We start from the raw sequence: 24742 nt of genomic DNA, 5'->3' as shown, positions 1-24742 counted from the left end.
TAGATGTTAAGTCAATAAGCCATTACATATCTTGTAGCAGGTCATCGTCGACAAAAGTGAGCATTCTGACACACAGATTATACTATTAAAAACAGAAAGATCTGTCAATGTTTGCATGGAAAATTTAATTAAAATCGAAGACATGTCATCTCAATTCATGTGCTCAGTTCAACCAACTGTTTCAAGTATTGTGATACACTAGTTAAATTGCATATCTCGTCTTATCGCATGTATGAATCTTGAACTTCTACTGTTATGGGCTGAGTTGGCTGATGACCAAACCACTCCATAAATATAACGCTTAGTTCAGACTAATTTTCCCGAATATGAGTTATTGGAATTTGATCACTTGAAAATGATCACTTACCTTTTGTTGTTAACTGTTGATTCGGGCTCTGTGGGGCGGCTCTGCGTGCTCGGCGAGGACTGGATACGGTGTTAATTGACTGATTGTTGAGCTTTTATTAGCTTGTAAACTGTGTTACTTTATTTGTGGGGTTTCAAAAAAAAAGAAAAATAATTATGCTAGACGGATTAATTGAATGGATGCGTTAAAGGTAATTGATTGGTGTACTCATGATATAAGTTTTAAAACACAATTATTCGTTTATTTAATTTAGGTTTATAAAGGTGGTTAAAATGGTTTTAGTTATAAATAATGGGAGAAAAAAAAAGTTTATATTTAAGTAACAGAACACGGAATTAATTTAGCGCTTGATGTATCGATTTCGTAAAAGACCTTTTACGGATATTTAACAGACTCTTCGACTTGATACGATTGGATTATCTAAAACTGAGAGAATGATTTCTTGTTGAAGACTGAATGACGACTGTCTGACGACTCTCCAAAAGCAACGCTTTTCAAAGATTCGCGTGCTGTTGTCTAAACTACTTCCTGATTGGTTCCCAGTATCCTTAAGGACCAATAAGGAGGTCCTGATAAAATTTTGAGTCCTTTCATTTGTCTAAACTACCCCCGCCCTTCCGGTACGGTGTAACATGAGAATTTATCGTGAACTATCCCGCCTTTTCCACTCGTGCGGGTAGGGATTTCCGTGCTTGTTTTTGTATATAATAAAGATATCCTTATTTTATGTTCGGGCCAATACTGCCCCGACAGACACTTGAGATAGACCCATACGGATCTAATCCGTTGTACCTGTTAGGTCATTTGGTTCCTCTTAGGGAGTTTGTATATACGAGTCTGTTTGGATAAGGATTGTCCCGAAGAATTATCTAAACAGTAAGGTTATTGATAGCTTAGGGTGTTCATTCCCCGAAGTAGTAAAAAGTAATAAAGAGAGCCGTATGCATGCAACGCATACGGAGACTCAAAAAAAAAAAAAAAAAATAGAAAATATAAATGTATTCATTTCATTTGACGAGGACTTGGAGGATTTAGTTTTACGTTATTATATAATATATTTGTTATTCGTTCCAAAATTTGACACGAACCTCTTCCAGAAATTGGGCGCTACTGTAGGAACAAATAATTTAAATAGTGTAATAACCAAAGCTTGGACAGTTGTCCACGTATAAGTTTGGCTGCGAAACGAAGTTTTCGCGGAGAAATCGAGTGCATAGTGCAACGAGTTTAGTACTTTCAATGGCTTCTCGTACAGCCTGGCACATAATAATAACAATGATACCCTGGCAATAAATTGCTTTGCGAATATCCACTGATGCGGCCCTGCATGCCGCAACGGCGATAACGGTCAATTTAAGTAAGGTATGTCTTGCTGCTCGAATGTGGGTAGGGCTCGGAATATGCGAGGTATGCTTCTCGCAAGATTAATCAGTACCTCTCAACCTGGGGGTAAGATCGTAACCGGATAGTTAGCCGCAATTAATTATAAGTACAGAGTTTCGTGTGCCCAATGTCCACGCACCAGCGATCGTCTCGAATTGCTCAGTATTTGTTTATAGTAAAAATTGGACTTGCAACAATCTGAAATTCAAATTACGCTTATAAATAAGATTTTGAATAAAAATTGTTAAGCTAGGAACATTACAAAGTGTGTCTTACCGATATAAATCGAAGACCTTATCTTGAATCCAGAAATTATTTGTAATAGATATCAAACGATTAGAATTACATGAGACTGATTCCGAAATTTTCTCACGTAAAATTATCGCAAGATAAACATGTGATCAACTTTACTTTCGTATTGGCCATAACCACATAAAAAACGGCAAAGGTGGCCGGTTTTCTATATCTTGAGGCAGTCACAATTCTCAAACGAGGATCCGAACAGTTGTTGAATAATTTTTTCAGAAGACTTCACAAATATTCGAAGATGTTTAAGTCGGTCATGAATGTACAGCATAAGTCGAATCGAAGTTTAAAATGAAAAATTAAAATAAATTATGGCAATGTTCAAAAGCCAGTGAAGCTTAGATCAGCATCATTACGTTACCGAAAGCGACGGAGACTTGAGAAAAATTGTGTGGAATCCATCTGCAGAACGAACGATATTTTTACCAAAATTCCATCAGACTCCGATTGCACTGCTTGGGGATTTGGAACTCGATTCAGAGGCGGGCAGGAGAAATTCGACCGAAATTAACAACATCGATACCTGTATACATACCTCTGGTATAAGTAATCAAAGATTGTGCGATTATTTATACACGAGAATACGTGTAATTAAAAAATGAGATATTGACGAACGACCGTTTCGATCGAATTGATAAAATATGAAGTGTCACGCGTACTCAGGTTCACGTACATACCACTTGGCAGTTGCTTACACATCGATACACCCACGCGTGTATTTTTTATCGAGGAAGTTTACGAACGGCTGTGATGAGACTTGGTCGAATGAAAACGAATCTACTCGCGATGGAATTCCGACTTTCGAAAGCCCCAATTGGCTCGGAGTTCAGCACTAACAGAACGGTGCGCTGATAACTCCTGCAGCTAAAGGGCACAACATCTCGCGCGACCCTCTCAAACGTCGGCCGATTGGCGCGGGCTGTGGGACTTGAAAGAACGATTCACACATTACGCATGCTGGATTTCACTCTCAGTCAGTCAGATCGTGACCCCGTATCCGGAGTGAGTCGGGTTGTGGTTTCAGTGCTGGTGTGACAGTGTGACAGTTCGCCACAGCGTGCATCGACGCCTCGTAAAATGTAGTTTCACTTGGAGCCAGCCTTTCCACAGGGCTCCGCAGCCATGAGGCCTAAGAGGTCGTTGGTCGTTGACTACTTCTGAACTGTGTACTGATGCCGATCGACGATTATCAACTCCTGCCAAGTTTTCGTGCAATCTCGCCCCAATATGGATATTATGGACGGTAAGTTGCAAAATGTGGACGCAGGCCATGCATAGTCCGTTTCTGCTATCACGTTGCATCCTAGCCAGGCTGCGGGATCAGGTTCTGGATCAGGTTCCTACGGTCAGCGTTAAAAAAAAAAATGACGAGATATCAGAACACACGAAAGTATTTTCTACGGCTCTTTCATATTTCACTGCAACTCGCTCTTTGAAAATTCGTTTTTTTTTTCCTTTTACCTTCGTTGTACGCGTATCTCACATATACAGATATGAAAAAATTACTGTTATCACACTTGAAGCCGCTGGATGGATCGGCCAGTCGATGTAAGTCGATGTAACGCTGTTTAAATTTTACCCGATACTGCGTACAATTACGATAACCTCTGCAGATTAGTGTCAGCAGTTATACATGCGTACATGCATGTACTCAACCGACACCTGCATGGCATATATATGTGATATGTACACATTTGCAAGTTGAATGGAACTTTCGTACATCTAATATAATCTGTCAGTTGAATCGAAAATCGGTATTGAGTGAGACGATGAGGATAAACTCAAATCTGTTTGAACATAGTGCAGTATTTTGAATGTACAGTTTATTAGCTATGAAAATGAGCAAATAGGTAACGAATGAAAGAATTGGAACAGCCTTCTCTGCCTTTCTATTTTCATCTGATACCTGTAGGTATTCGTTCAATGTGTACCGGATTCGTAGTATTTTCTCCAGTAACGGGCGAACTTCGTGCAGTCGAAGAAATCTAACACATGCTACTAACGGTCTAGAGATGAGAACGACTAGCGTATCGTTATCAATGATCTATATTATGTGTAGGTTTTGATACGAGTGATACCACACTGGGAATTAAGTAAATGGTCCAGACCGTACAATCTTTATTACGTGGAATTACACACTTATCACACTTTACGTGAATTACGATAAGCTCAAGAAGTATTTCGGTTCATATTGGTAAGATTCATACCTAAGTTGGCAACTCTTTCCTACATGGCTTTGAAACCTCGGAAAGATTGCAAAATATACGTCGACATTGTTATTGAAGATTGTCCGTTTTCAAGATATGAATGCATTAACGTGTAAACAATAAACATGGAGGCTTATCTTCGTGGGCAAGTCCTTGGCTAGACGTGAACTTAATTGCTGCTTCATGTTGCATTGGTATATGGCTCGTTTATATTTCTCATTTATTAACAGCGATGCTCGATTACTGAAGACTTCAGGTCTATTCGTTCATTATACTAACCGGCTAGGACTGAGTTGAGGTATTAGATAGTGTCACGTGCGGAGCGGTCTCGCACGCGACGACTTCAACCCTCTAAGTACTCGCAGAGGTTTATATTTATTTTCTATGTGGGTTAGGAGGCGAACGTCCTCTACAGGGCGTTCCCCGGGAATAGGATTGGAGGATTTCAATTTATCGTACCAATGTTTATGATGGAAAAGCCAAATCAAAAATGTTTAATAAGTCATGTGAACCAAAAGCAGAGAATTATTGAAACAAGGGAGCTTACAATTTGTTCTAAATCTAGTTGGTTCCACTCATTCAATTACTCACTTTTCGGTGGTTACAGTCCGAATGGCTCACACTCTCACACGATTATACTCTATAGCAACACTCACATACGCTTATCACTACACTTCTCTATGGAGTTCGTGGCTTAACGTTTTGCACTTATTACTAACTTCGGAGACTGACGCCGCGACGCGAGAAACCTTTCCGGCCGTGGGTAGGATTAGAGAACTACGCTCTAATCGTCGGTATCGAAAAAGCGCTTATAGCTCTACACGCGGCAGCTCTGAAGGAGCCTGTTTCCGTAGATGTTGATTTTACTCTGTCTCTAACAGGACTGACTTCGCTCGCTCGTCCGACACGAGGTTTTCGCTGAATACACAATTTTGGAACAAAAGCTCGCCTCGCGACAGTCATCCTTGAAGTGCGTGATTTCGCGCTCGCCTCATCCCGGTGTTGATTACACCCGGGATCTGGCGGGCGCGAAGACGCTGACGTTGCTGGCCGTCCAACTACGCCGTTGCGCTCGGTTACTCCACGAACTGTTCATGATGAAATATTTCATATAGACTAACTAATATATTTATGCTATGCTTCCTTGTTTCTAAGATAATAATTGACATAATCCGTGATATATTCCGGGTAAATATGCGGCGCTCGTGACAATAGTATAGGGCTGGCATTGGCACAATTAACATGGCAAGTGGTGTAGTGTTCGTTTGAACCTAGTATGACAAATTTAACAGCGCAATCAATTGTTAAAAGTTCACTCTGTTCATTTCAAACTCAGTGGCGTTTGAATATAAAGAAAAGCTGGCCGTAATTTTGATAGGTATTATTTCCACTGTTTGATGTCGTAGCTGAAGCCGGTAGTTGCGTAGAAACAAAAGCATACACTAAACATTTTTTCTAGTTGGTAGACTCCTCTGGAATTGCTTTTGAAAAAGCCTACTGCATGTTTCAACATATAATGTCTTACAACCGAAAATGGCATTAATATACTGCTAGTAATCCGTACGGGTTCGCATGGTTTTCTGCTGATAGCAACACGTTTGGTTGAAATCAGGTGTTCAAATATCGTTGATACTAAAATAAGCGAAAGCTCGTTCTTCTTTGTATAGTCTTATCTGTTAAAAACTTTCGATCAACTAATCAACTAATTTCGATCAAATCGTTCTATGACTGATATAAATCCTACAAATGAGTTCATAAAATTCATCCGTTTTTGAAGGCTGTTCGGTCTGGGATTCTTTTTCTCGTATTATATCAATTGACTCAAAGTGTTGTCATTTTTTTCTGTACATAGCAGTAGACGAAAATTCTTTCACAAAACTATTCTATAAAAATCGCAGATGCTAAATATCAATCTTTCGTTGAGATTTATTCATTTAGGGACGGAATAGCTAATAAGGAATAAGGTATAGCATTCTAAATCCTGGCACAGTGTTGAAGAATTGAAAACCAATACCTTGGGATCTTTAAGTACTACGCAAACACAACCGCATATTAGTGCATCATAAAAGTAATTCCTTAGATATGACAATCTCCACACTAAACAAGTAAAAAAATCATTTCTATCGTTTTGAATTAGGGAAAACGATTGTAAGACAAAACGAAGTTACAGAGTATAATCTTGACACTCATTTGAAAATTCCTCGAAATTACACGTCTCCTATCGTTATGGTCGTAATTCAACTGCTGCCCGTAAAATTTTTTATTGTCGTCCATCGCACGTCACAGTTCATTGAACGGAAAACTTTTAAAGCCTAAGTATGTTTTTCAGTGATTCTTCGTTAAGAACTTCCATTCTGCAACAGATAAATTCTGTTGAGCTTAATCAATTTAAAAATTTTCATCGAAGCGCCATTTCGAAGAAAACCATATAATTTATCAAACGCTATCATACAGAGTTCCGCCCGTTGTATAGAAACATGATCTACCTCCAACCGTTAGAATTAGATTTCTTACGTGATAATCAAATGGCGAATACAAAAACTCAATGCGGCACCGCTTAAAAAAATAGCACGGCGATTTCTTTTCACCAAGTTGAATATTATGTTAGAAACTATGGTTGCATGAAGTGGGAGATGGAAAAAAAATAATGGTTTTTTTGAGGCAATCTAATGTTCGTATGTACAAACTATGGGTGGCCATTACTGAGCAACATAATAAAAGTTCATAGTTCGAAATTAAAAATTATTTTACGTAAACCTTATGGCAGACATATTCCGGGTGCACTTCGGTTAAGTAACTTTATTACGGAAACATTTAAATTTTTTCCAAAAACTGCTGTAATTAAAAATTAGTACCTGAAGAATCCCACATCCAATGTATCGGACGAGATCCTGGAAATAGATCCCCATGCTGGTGAAACTGTCAACCAGTGTTCTGTACCAGTCACGTTCGTGGAAGTGAAAAAAAAATAAAAAAAGAGAGCGCGATACACGTATTACTGAAAGACTGTGAAGAGGATGTGGCTTAAGAACCATACATGATAGACCCGATTCGTTTTGAAATACCGATTGGCAAACGGAGGTCAAACATTTATAAACGTCAATCAAGCCGGGGAACAACGCTCGGACTACTGAATCTCTTATCATCCGTAGTGTTTCTGCTTAGAATAACTTCTTTCGAAAAGCTGTAGGATGTTATCAGTGACAGTGTGAGCGTAATGTTCATATTCCTTATTCACATTGGCAGGCAGATTATTACTATTTGTGTTGAATTCTGTATGCAGAAAAAATTTTACACAGCTAGCACTGGACCGATTGTTTTGTAATTCACTAATTGAACATAATTTAATGTTAACTCTATTTCCAATAATCCTGCTCTAGATATTGTCTAGTCCTATTTAGGACCAAGACTAATTGTAGATTGCACGCGTTGAATCTTTCCTATATTCGTTTTGCGTGATCTCCGCCACCCATGACTGGTGATTAGGATCAATGTTGGTTTATAAGTATTTTATAAACGGAAATTTGGGCACACATTTTTTGGCTGATGGTAATAACTGGATTAAACTATTCAGACACAGAGTTCGATGTTTCGCTTCAAATACTCAATAGTACAGTCGGTATAACCATTCAAGACACGATTTCTCATGTGAAACGAGGTAGTAGTCACAGATTCCTAGTGTGGCATCCCAGAACTGATTCATTTCTACGCAGGTGTAGAGAAAAGCACAAGTTTCGTTAGAAGTAAAAAAGATTCAATTCAATATGCAATTTATTCTTTACCAATGAAACGGAATAGATTGCAGAACAGTATAACCAACGACCTAATCAACCATCTGGCATCCATGACTGACTATAAGATATGTTTCAGACCAACCGTTTCCAGAATTTGTGAATAACGAAAGAAGCGCTGATAACAGGTACTGTTTCTCTAGTTTCCATTTTGAAAACTAGATGAATTAGCAAAAGTATTGTCGGAGAGTTTCGTTCCTCACTTATTTCTTCACTATCATTCCTAATTTGGGATGTGCTCCGAAATGGGCTGCAAATGCTGAAAACTCAGTAGAACAGAAACAGAGCTTGTCAGAAACCCAAAAATATTACTGAGAAAAAAAGTTATTGACACCAACAGCTAATTTTTTCGATTTCCAGTTTATTTGATTCAAACAATTTCTCACTGAGACTAATCACTTTTTAGTTAGAACAAAAATATTGATGCATTGATTTGAATGCTATATGCCTCCGAGTTTAACGTATTTCAAATAAGTACACATTTATCTCCTACGATTAAACTAGAACTATCGGAACAAAAACTTCGCTTGAATCAACAAACCTCGTTTAATTCGTGAACGAATAGTACTTTAACCGCTGAAAACGTCAGTTCAAAAGTACTGAGAGATTGGAAACAATAATGCCACGCATTCTGAAATATGAACGTTATTGCCAAATAGTATATTTGACTGAATGTGATGTTTGTCGGAAATAATGAATAATAACTATAATGAAAGAAATGTGTAATATGTTGAAACAAGAATTTGTTTCACAAGACAGGTTTTAATATTCATTTAAGAAAATTATTTTGTTCTTCAGATTATATAGCTACTTCAAACAAAAAAAATTCTATCCGAGTAAATGAGGACATGTTTGAGTGGAACCAAGAAGAAGTCTTTCAGTTGCTATATGTACCATATTTAATTCAAGTTGTTGACCAAGACAGTCAAATAAAACTTTTCTCAGTTTTAAACAATCAAGTGTAACTGAAAATTGCAAACATACATTTGAAATTAATTTCAAGAACTCTCGATACCATTGCATACGTGCTTGCAACAAATGAATCATCGCTCCGATGAAATGAATATTATTTCACTGAAATAAAATTTTGAGTGATTCAATAGTCTTCTGATTCTTCGATGTGCATGGTTCACGTTTTTAAACCGAAATGGTAATTCATTCGGAGTAGTACCAATTTCGATAACTAGGCAGCAAGTTTTCCCGCTTGAAAAGTAGCTACAAAGATGTTTATATACCCGAATCCTACGCAGTGAGAAAACTTAGATCTCTATGAATTCTGGTCTCGATCCCACCATAATTTACAGAAAGTGATTTGGAGGTAGTGAATGACAATAACACATCGCGTAAAAAAAATAATAAGTAATATAACCCAAGCAAATTTGTATTTACACTTATATATCCTAGAGCAGTACATGACGTGTCGCAGAACTGGGATAATACACAAATACTAAAGGAATCATTGAATATTGAAATGAATTGTAATCCAAATGGGGAAGGGAGTTAGTATTGTGATTTCAGTTTTTTTTCTGTACAATGCCATATCTTTGATTCGAAAAATATCCCATTGAGATCCTTGTTAATACTATGTGAATGAAGAGACTATTTCTTTTACGTGAGTCATGCAGCACTTGGTTAAAAATACCTAACCAGAAGAGCAACTCAGTGATTTATGTCGCTCAATTTCTATTTAATTCATTTAAATTATTTTTTATTTGTCGTAAATGCGTATTTTTTAAATTAAAAACTACATGAATTGTCGCTTTAAATAAGTGTGCTCTCAGTGCTATACAAACGCGTGGATTATTTGGATTAATTAATATTTACTTAATTTAATAATTTTTTTTATCAGCGGGCAGCTCTTTTTCTTGGTTTCATACGTTGCAATATTGTTAAATACAAGTAACCCCGTAACGTTTAAATCAGATTATCAATATGAAAGATCTGCATTTTCACAGTCGATTAGAAACGAGATTATCGGTATCACTTTCCAATGCGAATTTTTCTGTTGAAATGCCTGACATGAAATACCACCATGTAGATTTACGGTTATATAGGTATTTTCTCCCACTCTGTTTTATCCTTTCCTCAGTCGATAATACGGGTTTGATCAAACTAGTTGAAGCTTATGCTTGTAGGTGGCATCTAAAGTCCTAGGCTAAACCTTGGCTTGCATAGTGTTATTGTGAAGTACGTGATACGTACGATCTTCAGGAATGCCTTGTCTTTAGTTTGACAATAAGCTGGTGTAGGTTTCGCCGTTAGGTGTAATTCAGAGCCGGCATAACTGCGCAATTCAATGGAGACCTCTGATGGATATTGCGATATTTGAAAAATCAAATCAATCATCCTGTATACGAATAGTACGATCCACTTTTAGTGTACAACGTTGCACGAACAATTCACTTCTATATTTTCTGTCACTGAAGTACCGCAGCTGTAAAATAATGTATGACTGCATATGTCGTTCGGCTGTAACTCAGACTTCACGTAGGTATTTTTGCGCAGAAGCGAAACGACTTATTTTTATCTTGAATTACTTTGAAACAGCCCATTCATGTTATTCGAGAAACTGTTTCTCATTATAGTTATATTCACTACACGTGCAAGAACTGAAACAAAGAAATGTATGGAGAGTAAAACTATAAAGAATGTGACTTTGTGTTTTTCCATTATGATCGATGTAATATTTGGGAAAATTTTTGAAATCCGTTGCAGGTCATTAAAAAATTCAAAGGTCTTTAATTAGTACCACGAAAAATCGCTTCTAAAAGCTCCCTGTAACCAACTATACTGTCTTGTTGGCTTTCATAAGGTTAGACAATAGCTATGTTATTTTTACAAATAACAGCTATTATAAAATTCATACCCCACCTATTTTTAACATTTCAAGACGCCAAGGAATCAAAGTGAACCGAACAATTGAAATGAGACGTCAGGCACGTGCTTAAGCTTATCAGCGATCAGATAAGGCAAATGTGAACTGCTTCGAATGGCTGCTAGACGAAAAAATGAATGATGTCATGAAGTATTGTTATAAATCATATTAACGAGAGGCATCAATAATGCGGTTTTACGGCTGTGTAAGTGTGGGTCGTTCCAAGAATGAATCAAGTAACTTACAACTAGAAATTGTGGAGTAACGATACGTAAATAGCATAGTAACCGATAACATGATAATAATTATACGTTCTTAGAAGTTTAGATTTGTAATGCCTATGATCAGTAATTTTGAAGAAACAGGTTGTTGATGGAGCAAAATACAATTGGGGTCAATTGTTTTAAATTATTGGAATTCAAGTAATTTTTCAGCAAGTGTCAAAAGTGTTTTGAGGTCATTCAAATATTACGTCACGCTGTTTTCAACCATTTTGGACCCCCCCCCCCCCCCCCCCCCCCTAGCAGCGAATCTAACCTCCTACGTCGCCTGAGAACGTGACGTAATATTTGAATGGTCTCATTTAGCTTTCCGATTTTTTTTTTGGTATAAATGTGGTAAATGAAAAAATCAAATGAAGAATGAAATAAAAAAATGTTTTCCTCGCTTAACGAACAAGTAGAATCCAAACATAGGTTATTGTTGAGATTTGGAGAAAAAAAATGTCGCATATTGTGGTTGCACGAGGGAGAAATAATTGTATAAAGGTACGAAGGTTGTATCCCACTTCAAATTGTCGGAGTGCCAATTTCTTAACTGTATCAGATTACAGCTTGCGTCAAGTCCAATTCGTATTATAGTGCAAATTATATCGGAATATTTTTTATTGAATGAAGATGATCGTATGGTTATAGCTACAGAGAATGATCTATAAATACGACTGTAATGGTCGTATTACCCTTGTCACATATTATCTCAGCATTGGTGAGCTAAATTTCATTCGATTCATGATCCGCTAATTTATAATTGAATACGGGTCGCAGATCGATTAGGATATACCTTGAATATACTTGGTATGATATGAACGGGTCCGCAGGTACGAAGGTACGCACCTGCCGTATAGATTCGGTATGGCATACACATAGAAGGCGAGCGCGTGACGTCAGGCGGTCAATACTCAACAATAAAGAGTCAACTCCCGAACGTCAGGTTTTGATTGGTATTCGACGTTACTTGGCTCACTTCAGTTCGATTAATTAGTGAGGGAGCACTGTATGATTTTTAGACATGTATATATGGGCAAAGAAGAACAAGCTTTGGCGGTAACGATAACAAATGAGTCAATGGACGCTCCTGGCCGCTCCGAATGCGGGCTGCTTCATTCTTTCTGCTCGAACCTTTGCCGCGGCGATCAGGAGGCGCAAGGGGAGGCAATATGGCTACGCGCATGTCTTCTGCTAGAAAATGTGCCCGCATCGAATATCCCGTCTCGAAATATGGATGAAATCAATCAGGATTTTGTATTTTTCCCACAGAAAATCATTTAATGACCAACCGTGTCTTAATCCTGCTCTGGAAAGGAGCTTCTGAGATACTCTGACACCTTTAACTCCAAAGACTCGGTCTCCGGCATTGGCCAGGCTCGTTTTACCACCATCTTGTACCTCAAGTCAGTTACTCGCCTGCTCAGAGCACGTTCGGCACGTTGTCGTCTCCCTAGACGTGAGCTATCGTACTTGAAATTAATCGTATAGAGCGGCCAGACGTCTGTACAGCTGACGTTGCATGGAGATTTTATATAGCAAATACATGCGGATATTAAAGCCGTGGATAAAAAAGTCTGCGATCCCGTACTAGCCTGTAAACTATATAAATGTGAAATACAAGTGACGAAAGTGATTCCGGAGCAGGAAGTAACGTTTCTTTTTTTTTTCGTTTTACGTTATCTCACTTTCGCTGAAACGACCGCCGTTCAATCCGACAATATGAATAAAATTTTAGGCATAAACTATTGCACAGTTTTCTCTGTACTTAGAAGTCCCGAACATGGCGCATCATTTAAGCTATTGATGTGAAAAAAGTTTCGAATAATAATTTTCGTTAAACATTTCTTATACGAAAAACAATAGCAAAGTTATCGAAGTGCGAAAAACCGGTTGAATAATAAAATCTTTAACTCTACGGTAAATGTGACTTGTTTTAAAAATTCAAATTTATTCAAGCTGAAACAGCAATCCGTTTATAATAACAGTAATCGTGCAAGTAATTCTTGCCTGATGCAGAAATTAAGAATTTACATTCGCAAAGAGAAGTGAACGGTATAATAGCGTATTAAAGTGTGAAATAAACAGCGAAAGAGCCATATTGAAGATCCGAATGAAATTCAGAATACCCGAGTGATTAGATCATGTCGGTATTTAGACACGCGATTGGTTGATAGTACCTACAAAGTGATCAAACATTTGAATTGTGACATAATTTACGAGAAAGCAGGCGCCATACCTTGAGTCTGGCGTGACGTACCGTTCAAGTTAAATATAAATTAGTATTTCTAAAATAAGGATATTTCTATTAATACCGGCATCGTCAGTCGGTGACGTACTTAATATACAAGTGAGGAAGGTGTTGTACTTGAATTATAGTTTTACAAGTTATAAACCGTTGATTGCTTTAAATTTAAAAGAAACATTTCTCCAGAAAGTGTCATAAAACTTTTGGTGCTATATCCAATAGTTGTAAGTCTGATTCATCGTAGCGTGTATAATTGCCACGTCGTCGGTAAATATCATTGACTTTGTTACCGGTGGGACATTAAAAGTCAAAAGACTTTCAAGAACTTATCGATTTATCTTTTAAAGTATTACTGATCAGTTATTTATCAACTTTGTCGGTCGCTCTCGATCGCACTCCATATATACTTTTAACCCGTAATGTATTTGAGGTCGAACGATACAGGAAACGGGAGGTTCGCGATAACTGCAGCATTTGCAGCACGAGTAGATACCGCGCCACGCGGTGGAGGTGCGTGGAGTGGATTCGGTACCAAGGAAAACGGAGGAGAGACAACCAATAGGAAGCTTGATCGCCATTGCCGTTGCGTCCGTGATAGGATCACAGCAAAGAGCTTGGCAAGACTGATCGCTGATAGCTGGAATATTGTTCGGCACTCGTCCTGCGACTTCGAGAGGAAGAACTGCGTTCTCCAATTGTCGGTAACGGCTGGAAACGCGTTGGAAGATATCATCGCATTGGTACGAGGAATGAGCGAGGGTGAACGAGCGGTTACGACGCCTCGAATTGGCTGGAGAAAACTCGCCGATCCTGGTGACTGACAGGAATTTCCAAAAAGGGAAAACCCGAAGCGATAGCATCAGCTATCTTTCAAACTACCCAAACTCGATATCACGTTATTGATGTGCCGCTGTCTCGTTCGCTTCCACGAAATTATTAGCTCACCTAGCTAGCATTAGGCGAAAAGCATAAGGTAGACTAGCACTTGCCGCACGAGTTAAAGAGACATAGTTGAAAACTAATTTTTGAACACAATGCCAGCTTTCAATCATTGGCGGTAGCAGATTGGGCGAGAAAGAATTTGGCACTGCTCCCCTTCACTCCCGTATGCACAATGGCAACGATGATTTTCTGACACATGCTCAGAGGTTTCTTCCATACTTTTCCGTGTGCTGAAATAAACAGTTAGCAATTATCGTCAGCAAAACTGGAATCCAAGAGTATTTTTTCCTGACTATAGCGAGCGATCTTATTGCTTTTGCTTGCTCTTCCCGGTCATTCTACATCTTCCGTTTCTTTGTCACCGAATATCATCACTTGAGTCAAGCCGAATGAGAAGTGAGAAAAAAGTTTGAAGGAGCTGGTTCGGTTGAGAACTGTGACCCCCGCCCGCTCGTTGAACGATTGAAATTTAACCTTAGTTCATTTAAAGATTGGTTACTTATTACCATAGACTATACACATATGATAGATATCACGTAGACAATAAATACCAGTATATACATACTATAATATGGTGTCGGTGTTTGATGAATGTTGAAATTATTCAAACGAAGTGTGTTTAATTTAAATTTAACTTTGCTATCAAAGAGGCAAATTGCCACCATTTTTATCGCGGTAAAGTGAACTGAAGATAACGCGTTGCTGAAGAAAAAGGAGGCTTGAAGAAACCTCCCAGAGAAACAACGCCTCTAATTACACTTGCGTATGAAATACCACGAATAAGAATTATTTAATCGTACTGAAATTGTGTTGTAACGGACTAAGTTAAAATGCCAAGCACACCGAACAAGTTGAATCTGAGCTTTGCTCGAAATGCTTATAGTGTTTTTGGTAACCGCAACGCCAACCCATCCACCGAACAGCAACATGAACAGAAAACAGAACTATTAGAGGGTGAGAATAACTGGTTTAAACTGCAAATTATTTCTTAATGATACCTAGTTTGAATCAGAAACAACGCTTAAAAAAATATGTTTAATATCCCGCGGTGAAGTTCACGATTTTATGTCCGAGTTGCGCAGTTACATTATTAAGATTCTCTATGCAATAAATCATAGTCATATTTTGTAGCTCTGCAGTTGTTATATTATTTGCTACACATCAATCTCGACCAACGGTCAACAATTATTGGAGTCAAGTAGCGCACAACTAGCTAATTACCTCAAAAAACTGACTTCCGGAACACCTGTCGACTCACTTGATTGTCAGTTTTTATATTCCCATAAAAAACGATCCGAACATTTTTCATACGATGCCAAGTTCGATATAAAACTATCCAACAGCCAGTACTGCCACCGACAGTCAACAGAGTACACTTTGACGAATATGGTCACAGCTAGATGTCGACGTTTCCATAATTCTGTCGCTCGCTTATCATGTTCCGTGTGTTGGTCATAAATTTTGTATTATTACAATGTAAAAATAGAACTTTAGTCACGGGTATCGGTGGGTAGCTTTACAGTTTTACATATCCGCCGACCAAGGATATGCACTTCTGCCATCGATAGATCAGTCGGCGAAGATCAATATTGGAGAACTTCTTATCTTGTACTTCGGAGAATTACTCTATCTCAGTGGTTATCCTGAAAACGCTTTCCAGTCATTGGGCTCTCCATACGGGAAAAGACGAAGTAGTTTCCGAGTGCGATGTTCGGCAAATAAAAGTGATGACACGAAACTTTACGACCCAAAGCGTCGTATGTCATTCTCACCTCCGCATGAAAAGGCGAAGATGGGAAGAGTGATGTCAACCGTGTTTTAGGAGTGATGTGGTGTTCGCCTGACAGATTGTGCCAATCTGTGCCAAATAAGTACCAAAGCATTACAGAAAAATTTTACTGGGACCTCCTAACGTAGTTACGAGAAACCATTAGGACAAAGCGCAAGCTCATTCAATGCAGGAGACTGTGATACACGCAGTTACTTTGGGTTGTCAAACTTTGTCTCATCCACCTAATTCGTCCAACCGTTTGCAGAATAATGATGAGATCATTTCTGTCACTGAGCAATTTTTCAACACATGAAATGAGTACATGGTTTTAAGTCGTTGATCAAAGAAGGCGCAACCTTTCCACCGATACTGGTTACTGAAGCTGTATTTTTTCATCAAAATAACATGAATGTATGACCAACCCAAGTTTGATTTTGATAATAATAGAGCGCTCGTTACGGATGACTAACAAATTCACCGACGTCAGTCGCGGTATGTTCAAAAAAAATCCTGACAAAAGGCAATCAGTACCTTCAGTGCAAATAATTGAATATATTTCAAGTGACTTTATTCGACATTCTATTTCGATTCCAATGCGTGGTGGTCCATAATTTCACGAAGTAAATAGTCCCTTGGGTCTATTTTGTATTGCAATATTGAGGTGAAACATTATATTGCATTAACAGTTCATGCTTTGTGTATTAGGTACTCGAGGCAATGGCCTTCTTCATCTTAAGAATGGCGTTGACTATATCAACGCGGGCGAAGAGGACCAAATGGAAATTTATGGGTTGGTAACCGTTTTACCCAACTTTTGTTGAATCATTTAAGAAATTTTCTTTGATGGGGTCGATTCAATATGAATCAAACAATTATTGCTGCAGATACAAAAGGAATCACTTATGGACATCGATCACATGGATATTTATCATCTGCACAGCGGGTCTGTTACGCTTATTCTTTCACTGGATACCGCATTTGATGTTACTTGCCACACATTCGAAATGCTCATTGGAAGAAGCAGAGGCAGTGCTTTTGGTAGAAAAGTTCCAAGGAAAACATACCAGTCGCTACGTGAAGAAATTGATTACCATCAGCGCAGAGGAAGTCTCGTTAGTATAAAATAACAGTTCTGATTTTATTACTAATTAGTGAGCAGACTATCACTTTTTGTATCAACTCTTCTATTACTTATGCAGAAGACTGTCCAAAGATGGAGAATCATTAATTGGCAAGGACACATTTCCAGAGGATGATTTATTGACTGAAGTCGAAGAAGATCGAGGTCCGCTTACTTTATCAGTTCATTTAAGCGGTGGTCAGTTTAAAGGTAAAAACATGTCGAGATTGTTACGTATTAACGTATCGTGAGTCAAGATTGCCGATTGATTTTGTAAGAGATGACTGAACATTTTTTTTTCTGCAGATTTCAAATCTATCCTAACATTTTCCTGCAAGAAACTCACTTACGTTTGGGACACGGACAGGTGTGAATTTTTAAAATTAAAAGGTTTGGACGAAGGGGTTCTGACCTCAACGCTTCACCAAATGCGAGGATTGACAGCACAGGATCAATTTATGCGGTGAATACTCATTCCATCGCCCACTTTCCTAACCGATTAACTATACCTAGATTGAAAATGTTCCATTATTTTCACAGGCGTTTCGTTTACGGGAGCAATGAAATTGTTATCCCGGTTAAAAGTATACTGACACTTCTCTGCTTGGAAGTTTTGAATCCTTTCTATATATTTCAATTATTCAGCTTCTGTCTTTGGATTGCCGACGATTATCTGTACTACGCTATGGCTATTCTGACTATGTCTAGTTTCGGTATTATTATAGCGGTGATTCAAACAAGGAGGGTAAGTTTGATTTTATTCATAACTATGTATAATTAAACAAGTAAGGAAAGCACAGAGGATTTGTGACTTCCAATAACCGAGTAGAACAAGGCCCTGATTACATTCAATAAAAATGGTTTCCTGTGGTGAATGCAAAGTCTGGACAACGAGTCAGACTTTGTATCACAGTTGTAGTCTCCCTTAAAATGGTAGGAAAAAGGAATAGTGTTGATGTTCCGCACGTATGAACATCCTTAACTTTTTTTTTTACATTGTAACTTTTTCTTGCAGAACCAGCACAACTTGAGGTCTACTGTTCACGCATCTGATGTGGCAACGGTTATTCGCGACCCATCGAGTGGAAAAACTGCGACCGTACAAACGGAACATTTGGTACCTGGTGATGTGCTCGTGATTCCATCTCACGGATGCATTATGCCTTGCGACGCTGTCCTGTTGACAGGGAATTGTATCTTAAACGAATCAATGTTAACCGGGGAATCAGTACCGGTAACAAAAACGCCTATTCCCGCTTCAAGTGAGCTTTTGTACGACACAAAAGAACACGCGAGGCACACGTTGTACTGTGGAACGCAGGTAATTCAGACAAGGTACTTCGGTACGGAAAAAGTAATCGCTGTTGTAATCAGGACCGGATTTAATACTAGCAAGGGTGGGCTAGTGCGATCTATAATGTATCCACCACCGGTTGACTTTAAATTTGAGCAGGACTCCTACAAGTTTGTAATACTCTTAGCTTGCATCGCTAGCATTGGTTTCGTATATACAATTATCTCTAAAGTGCTCCAAGGTATTTCCGGACACCGAATAGCATTGGAAGCACTTGACTTGATCACTATTGTGGTACCACCAGCTCTTCCGGCTGCTATGACGGTTGGACGACTCGTCGCTCAGAACAGGCTGCAAAATAAGAAGATTTATTGCACCAGTCCAAGAGCTATCAATGTCTCGGGTTCAATCGACTGCGTATGCTTTGACAAAACGGGAACGTTAACCGAAGACGGATTGGATATGTGGGGGGTCGTTCCCATATCAAACAAAATGTTTCAAAGTCCAGTCAAAGACATATCTACTCTTGAATTAGACGAAGTACTCGTTGGTATGGTCACCTGTCACAGTATTACATTAATCGACCGTCAGTTGTCCGGAGACCCCCTGGATCTCAAGATGTTTGAATCGACGGGTTGGACACTGGAAGAGCCAGACGTTTCTGATACTTCCAAGTTCTCTATGCTCTTTCCAACTGTCGTCAGGCCACCAAAAGGGTCAAAGTTCGCCGGAGTTAATTGTAACAATCTCACGATATCGCCGGAACGTCAGAATTCCAAAAGATCAGCCATGAACGACCAGATGACAGACACAACTAGCAATCTTGAGGATACCCTTAGTGAGTCGACGATGCAGCTGAGTGAACAGTCTCTTGAAATCGGTATTGTCAGGCAGTTCCCATTTACATCGAGCTTGCAGCGAATGAGCGTTATCACGAGAACGTTGGGAGCCAATCACTTTGACCTGTACTGCAAAGGAAGCCCTGAGATGATTTTTAGCTTGTCCAAGCCCGAATCGAGTGAGTGACAAATTCATCGTTATACATTATACGAAAGTAGATTCAGAGCAATTGAAAATTTTGTATTCAAACTGATGATTTTACTCTTCTTCTCATATAGTTCCATCAAATTTTGCGACCGTTCTGCAAGAATACACTTCCGAAGGATACAGGGTAATTGCCCTGGCTCATAAATCGTTGAATAGATTGTCTTACGCTAAAGTACAGCGGATAAGTAGAGAGTCAGCGGAAACGGATTTAAACTTCTTGGCTTTCGTGATATTAGAGAACCGACTGAAGCCTGGTACTTCGCCAGTTATCAAATTGTTGAACGAAGCCTGTATCAAAACAGTGATGGTGACGGGGGACAACATGCTAACTGCCTTGTCGGTAGCCAGGGATTGTGGAATTGTGAAACATCACGTCACTGTAATTGCCGTGGCTGCAATTACGCAGCAAAACCTCACGAAGCCGCAGATTTATTTTACTCAAAGTAATAGTCAGTGCAGTCCAACATCGCCTATGGGAAATGACATAAGTGAAATGACCGATTTAAACAGCGTAGCCAGTTTGGAGACCGTGGAAAATGGATCCACACAAGGCAATCACACCGGCAATCAAATCAACTATTTGTCAGACGAGTGAGTGTGATTTTGCTTGTAGTATTATAATTGTGGTTATATCTGTAAGGAAGACTATGCATTCAACTGGCTGCCGAGTTATCCAATTACAAGCAAGTGTAGAATGACATAGATTCTTTTAATTTTACGGTCAAGACAATGAGAGATTAGCAGGAATTCGTTGTGTAACTTTATGCACCTCTGAAAATTGATGTGTTGTTTGAAATAGTAAAGTAGTATCGCTATATATTCGTTCATTTCTGGTACCATTCCGTGGACTAAGCACTAAAAACAATTACGGTACATATTGATATTAAATATTTTCAATTTACTCTGCTTGTAAAACCAGCTAAATACTGCACACATATTCATGACGCTTTTGAAATTCGTAACCGAAATAAGTGGCAAACTAATCATACATAGTCAAAATGTACCAGCGTAATCTGACAAGGCAAAGTATATTTGAGCATCAGCGAATTGAGATGTATAAAAATTATTGAGAGTACTACGCATGTACTTCCTGGACTCGTAAACGGTATGGTGGCAGATGATTTCAAGTGCTGTGATATAAATATCCATTGAGAAAAATCCACCACAAAAGTCCAGCGAATATACAAAACCTTTGGGTATATTCGCTCGAGTTTGTGCGCGGATTCTTCCTCAACAGATTCAAGTTGAGATTTACAGCCTATACAGGCCCACTACATACATATTTATCGCAACGTTATATAAGATGTTACTACCCGTTATCTAACTGCAGTGCTGCTGTTAGATCTTGGAAATATAACATATTTACATGTATGCTATGTACCCGTCACCCTGAACTGAACGGGAAATTAGAAGTAGCGAATCGGTAGCTGGGACTAGCCAGCTATAAAACACGTTATATTGGGTTTGATAAATGTTACCTTAAGGTTACATAACTGCGTCTGTTTGGTAGTATAGTATTTAAGTCCAGCGGTCATGGATAAAAACCTTCTTTATTTTGAAGTAATTGATAATCGTTACAAAACATCGTTGGTACCCATCAGTATTTCTCAAAATAATAAACTTTACCATAGAGTCGCTAATTTTTTAATGATTTTCTGAGTTTTCATTAGTGACCGCCAGCTTTCAGAAATCGATACTATTCAACGATCTCAGTTTTGATTCATGTCGAATTACTCTGGCTACCCTATATGATAATTGTACAATAAGATTTACATAACGTGTGGCCTTTTATCTTACAGTTTGCACATTTCTACAAACAAATACGTATTCTCATTGACGGGAAAGACTTGGTCAATGGTTAAGCAGCATCATCCGGAATTGATACCAAAGTTAGCTACACGGGGAGCCATCTTTGCGAGAATGTCACCGGACCAGAAACAACAACTCGTACAAGAGCTACAAGCATTGGGATATTACGTCGGTAAGTCAACAATTATTTTGTTACGATTGCCTCCAATAACCATTACCGCAAAATTAAGTACTGCACAACAAGTGAAAATTCATTAATGGGAAATCTGTTGCGAATAGCTCATAAATAAATAGACGTGCGAAATGTTACGTCGCATTGGAATATCCTCGTTAACGGTCTGTTGCAACGCGTACGTGATACACTACGCATCACATTTAGCTAGTAAAAAGTAGCATGATACGTGCAAAATCATGAAATCTAAGTATAATAACGATCTCGCATCCCACGTAATCTTGATAAAGTTCTCGGTTATAATGCTCGTCACGCGGTTGAGCTCCTTCGCATAGAGTCCACACTAGCTAAAAGTTTCGTTAAAAGCTAATTGTACTCTAAGCTGCTTATATCTGAAGTTCAAAGAGTTCAACTACATTTCGTATATTCGTTCAGAAATTCAAAGACATGTCACTACAATCTGAATTGTTCATGTTCTGTAACCATTTAGCAGCAATACCGTTTTTGTCCTATACGTATACACGCGACAGATATATATCTAATGACAGCATGGTATTCGGTCAAGCCTTTGTCTAGCATGTCTCGCTGGCTGCTCGTTAAGCCTTTGGTAATTGGGGCAATTTAATTGCAGCGATGGTCGGAGACGGTGCCAACGACTGCGGTGCTTTGAAGGCAGCGCACACCGGCATCTCATTGTCAGACACGGAATCATCGGTAGCTTCACCGTTCACGAGCCGTGACACGGACATATCATGTCTACTCTCCGTCATCAGAGAAGGACGAGCAGCGCTATCTACTTCCTTTGGAATCTTCAAGTACATGGCGGCTTATTCTCTCACACAATTCGTTTCAGTTATGCTGCTCTACAATATCAGGTCGAACCTCACGGACATAGAGTTTCTCTACATCGATCTCTTCGTTATATCAATATTTGCCTTCTTCTTTGGTCGGACCGAAGCCTACGATGGTCCCCTGGCAAAAACAGCACCTCTAACAAGTCTCATCAGCACATCCCCGATTCTCAGCTTGATATTTCAGATCTTAATCGTGATAATATTCCAATTTATGAGCCTTTTCCACCTGGGCCAACAGGATTGCTACAAGACTTGTATTGAGAATCTCGAAGAAAACGCAACAGAAGAAGAGGAGGTTGGATGCTTCGAAAATTATACCATATTCATAATCAGTTCGATGCAGTACATCATCTTAGCCGTTGCATTTTCGAAGGGTCGACCTTACAGAAAGCCGATATGGACGAACTGGGGTCTCCTCTCTTCTTTCATACTTATGTCACTTTTCTCAATCTACATGGCACTGAACCCCTTTGAGTGGCTCGCGGACCAGTTCGAATTGGTGTTGCCACCGGATATGGGCTTCAGGTACGTCTTGCTTGGTTACGGGCTGGCCAATTTCGTTTTGTCAATGGTCGTCGAGTACTTCGTAGTCGAGTACATAATATTTGGAAAACTGAGATACCGCTGGCACGATGTTTACAAGTCGAAGAAACGGTATCTTGCAATAGAGCGGGACATGGCCTCAAATCACAAGTGGCCACCGATATCGCAAGAGCCTTTGCCAGAAGCAGCGCCGGACATATTGATTCGTCAGAATTTAACGGAAATCAAAATCGAGAATATCACCGAGACTAATCCGACCAGTGATTTTATCAACTCGAACGTCATTCAAGAAACGAATTCTGATTTCAAGCGATTTGGTTCTGCTAGAGAAGTCACGTTGAATCCAAGGTCGTTGTTTAGCGATCGGCGAACAGCGGTTTCCATGCAAACTGTTCCCAATTTTGACGATGGCAGAGAGATCGACAGGGAAGTTCGCTATACGCCGAGTTCCTGCAAGCTGGAACTTCCTGCAAAGAGGAGGCACAATTCCGAATCAGAGAACGGCATTTATCCATACGAGAAATCGTACCGAAATTATAACACAAACCCAATAGCAACATTGCCAAGACATCCACCTAGCCAGCAAGTCGCACCATCGGATGAGTTTAAAAGCGTAATGGTGCATAAAAGCGAGGAAAGCAACTTCCGAAGTGCCACTCAAAGTGTTCTCGAGTTGGACATTTTGCCGTCCTGAGGTCGAGCGTTGATAGGGTTAATTTTCAAAATCAGCTGACAAGAATTTTTCACTTTTCGAACACATCACGCCCAAGAATCGTATATTCTACTACTTACATTTACACGTTATACAATTTGTTAAGTTTCTATGAACGCGTTATGATATTGTATTAGAGTGGAAATTCTGTGCAGGACTAGGATTTCCGAATGTTTGTGAAAATGAAATGTGCGGAAAACATTGGCTCTGCTATCATTGCTAGGAATAATTCTAGGTAGACTTGTGTGTCTCTCTTATGGTTGGGGCACCATTTATTGCGTATTCTTACTCGATTGTTTCTTTTATTTTTTTTGTTTGTTACTTATTAGTATTTAATCTAAACTACGAAGCTGTTCTTCAAAGTATTATTATTATTTCTCTTTATGTGTCTCTTACTCTACATCATTCTTACGGTGAGTTTTGTTTCAATTTCAAATCCAGTATAACTTAATTAATTAATTCTATTTGGATTTGTTTGCAACGATCCGTGTAATGATGCAGGAATTGAATTGACGGGAGAAGCAACAATTAACAAGAAATTTAATAAATATTTAAAGTAACATGTCTAAAATCAGGGGTCAAGTAACTCTCTACCGTGTAGAAGACATTGTATGTGTAGTTAATTTTTTATATGCCATGTGTCAACATAACCTAACTGAAATAGATACTTCAATTTTATGGTAAACAATTATAGAATGTGAGTAAAAATGTTCAAATATTGAAAAAAAGAAGTTTCAAGCCAATAGAAAAATATTAAGAAAAAAAAACTGACAGGTAACAGATAATTAATATTTGAATAGACGAAATATGTATTAATTATCGCCGTCGTGCGCTAGTCGCCTGGATACGGTGAAAAAATGGTGATGTTCACTTTACCTATAGTATAATATATAGTTTGGTAGACAATTTAACTGATAATATTTACAAATGAATATTATATATGTGTGTATACATATATATATATATATATATATATATATATATATATATATATATATATATAATATATAGTAACGTGTACTTATACATAGATATGTA

At 38.6% G+C, this 24742-nt stretch overlaps 1 protein-coding gene across 3 annotated transcripts; it reads left to right on the top strand.

Moving 5' to 3' along the window:
* The first annotated feature begins 2990 nt into the window (after positions 1-2990).
* Positions 2991-24510, top strand: anne (anne boleyn). Of its 3 annotated transcripts, none has more exons than XM_046633596.2 (10): positions 2991-3299; positions 16859-16943; positions 17038-17265; positions 17353-17483; positions 17580-17736; positions 17814-18018; positions 18289-19585; positions 19686-20205; positions 21414-21595; positions 22227-24510. In XM_046633596.2, the coding sequence occupies exons 1-10, from the start codon at positions 3284-3286 to the stop codon at positions 23684-23686; spliced, it is 4281 nt and encodes a 1426-aa protein (XP_046489552.1). In that variant the 5' UTR covers positions 2991-3283; the 3' UTR covers positions 23687-24510. The 3 variants fall into 3 exon arrangements, with proteins under 3 accessions (XP_046489552.1, XP_046489550.1, XP_046489551.1); XM_046633594.2 differs by lacking the exon at positions 2991-3299 and adding an exon at positions 12602-15336; XM_046633595.2 differs by lacking the exon at positions 2991-3299 and adding an exon at positions 15915-16645.
* Positions 24511-24742: the final 232 nt, after the last annotated feature.

The sequence above is a fragment of the Neodiprion pinetum genome, chromosome 6, assembly GCF_021155775.2.
Source record: "Neodiprion pinetum isolate iyNeoPine1 chromosome 6, iyNeoPine1.2, whole genome shotgun sequence".
NCBI lineage: Eukaryota > Metazoa > Arthropoda > Insecta > Hymenoptera > Diprionidae > Neodiprion > Neodiprion pinetum.
Note: the sequence above shows the minus strand (reverse complement) of the source record. Positions and strands in the feature narration are given on the sequence as shown.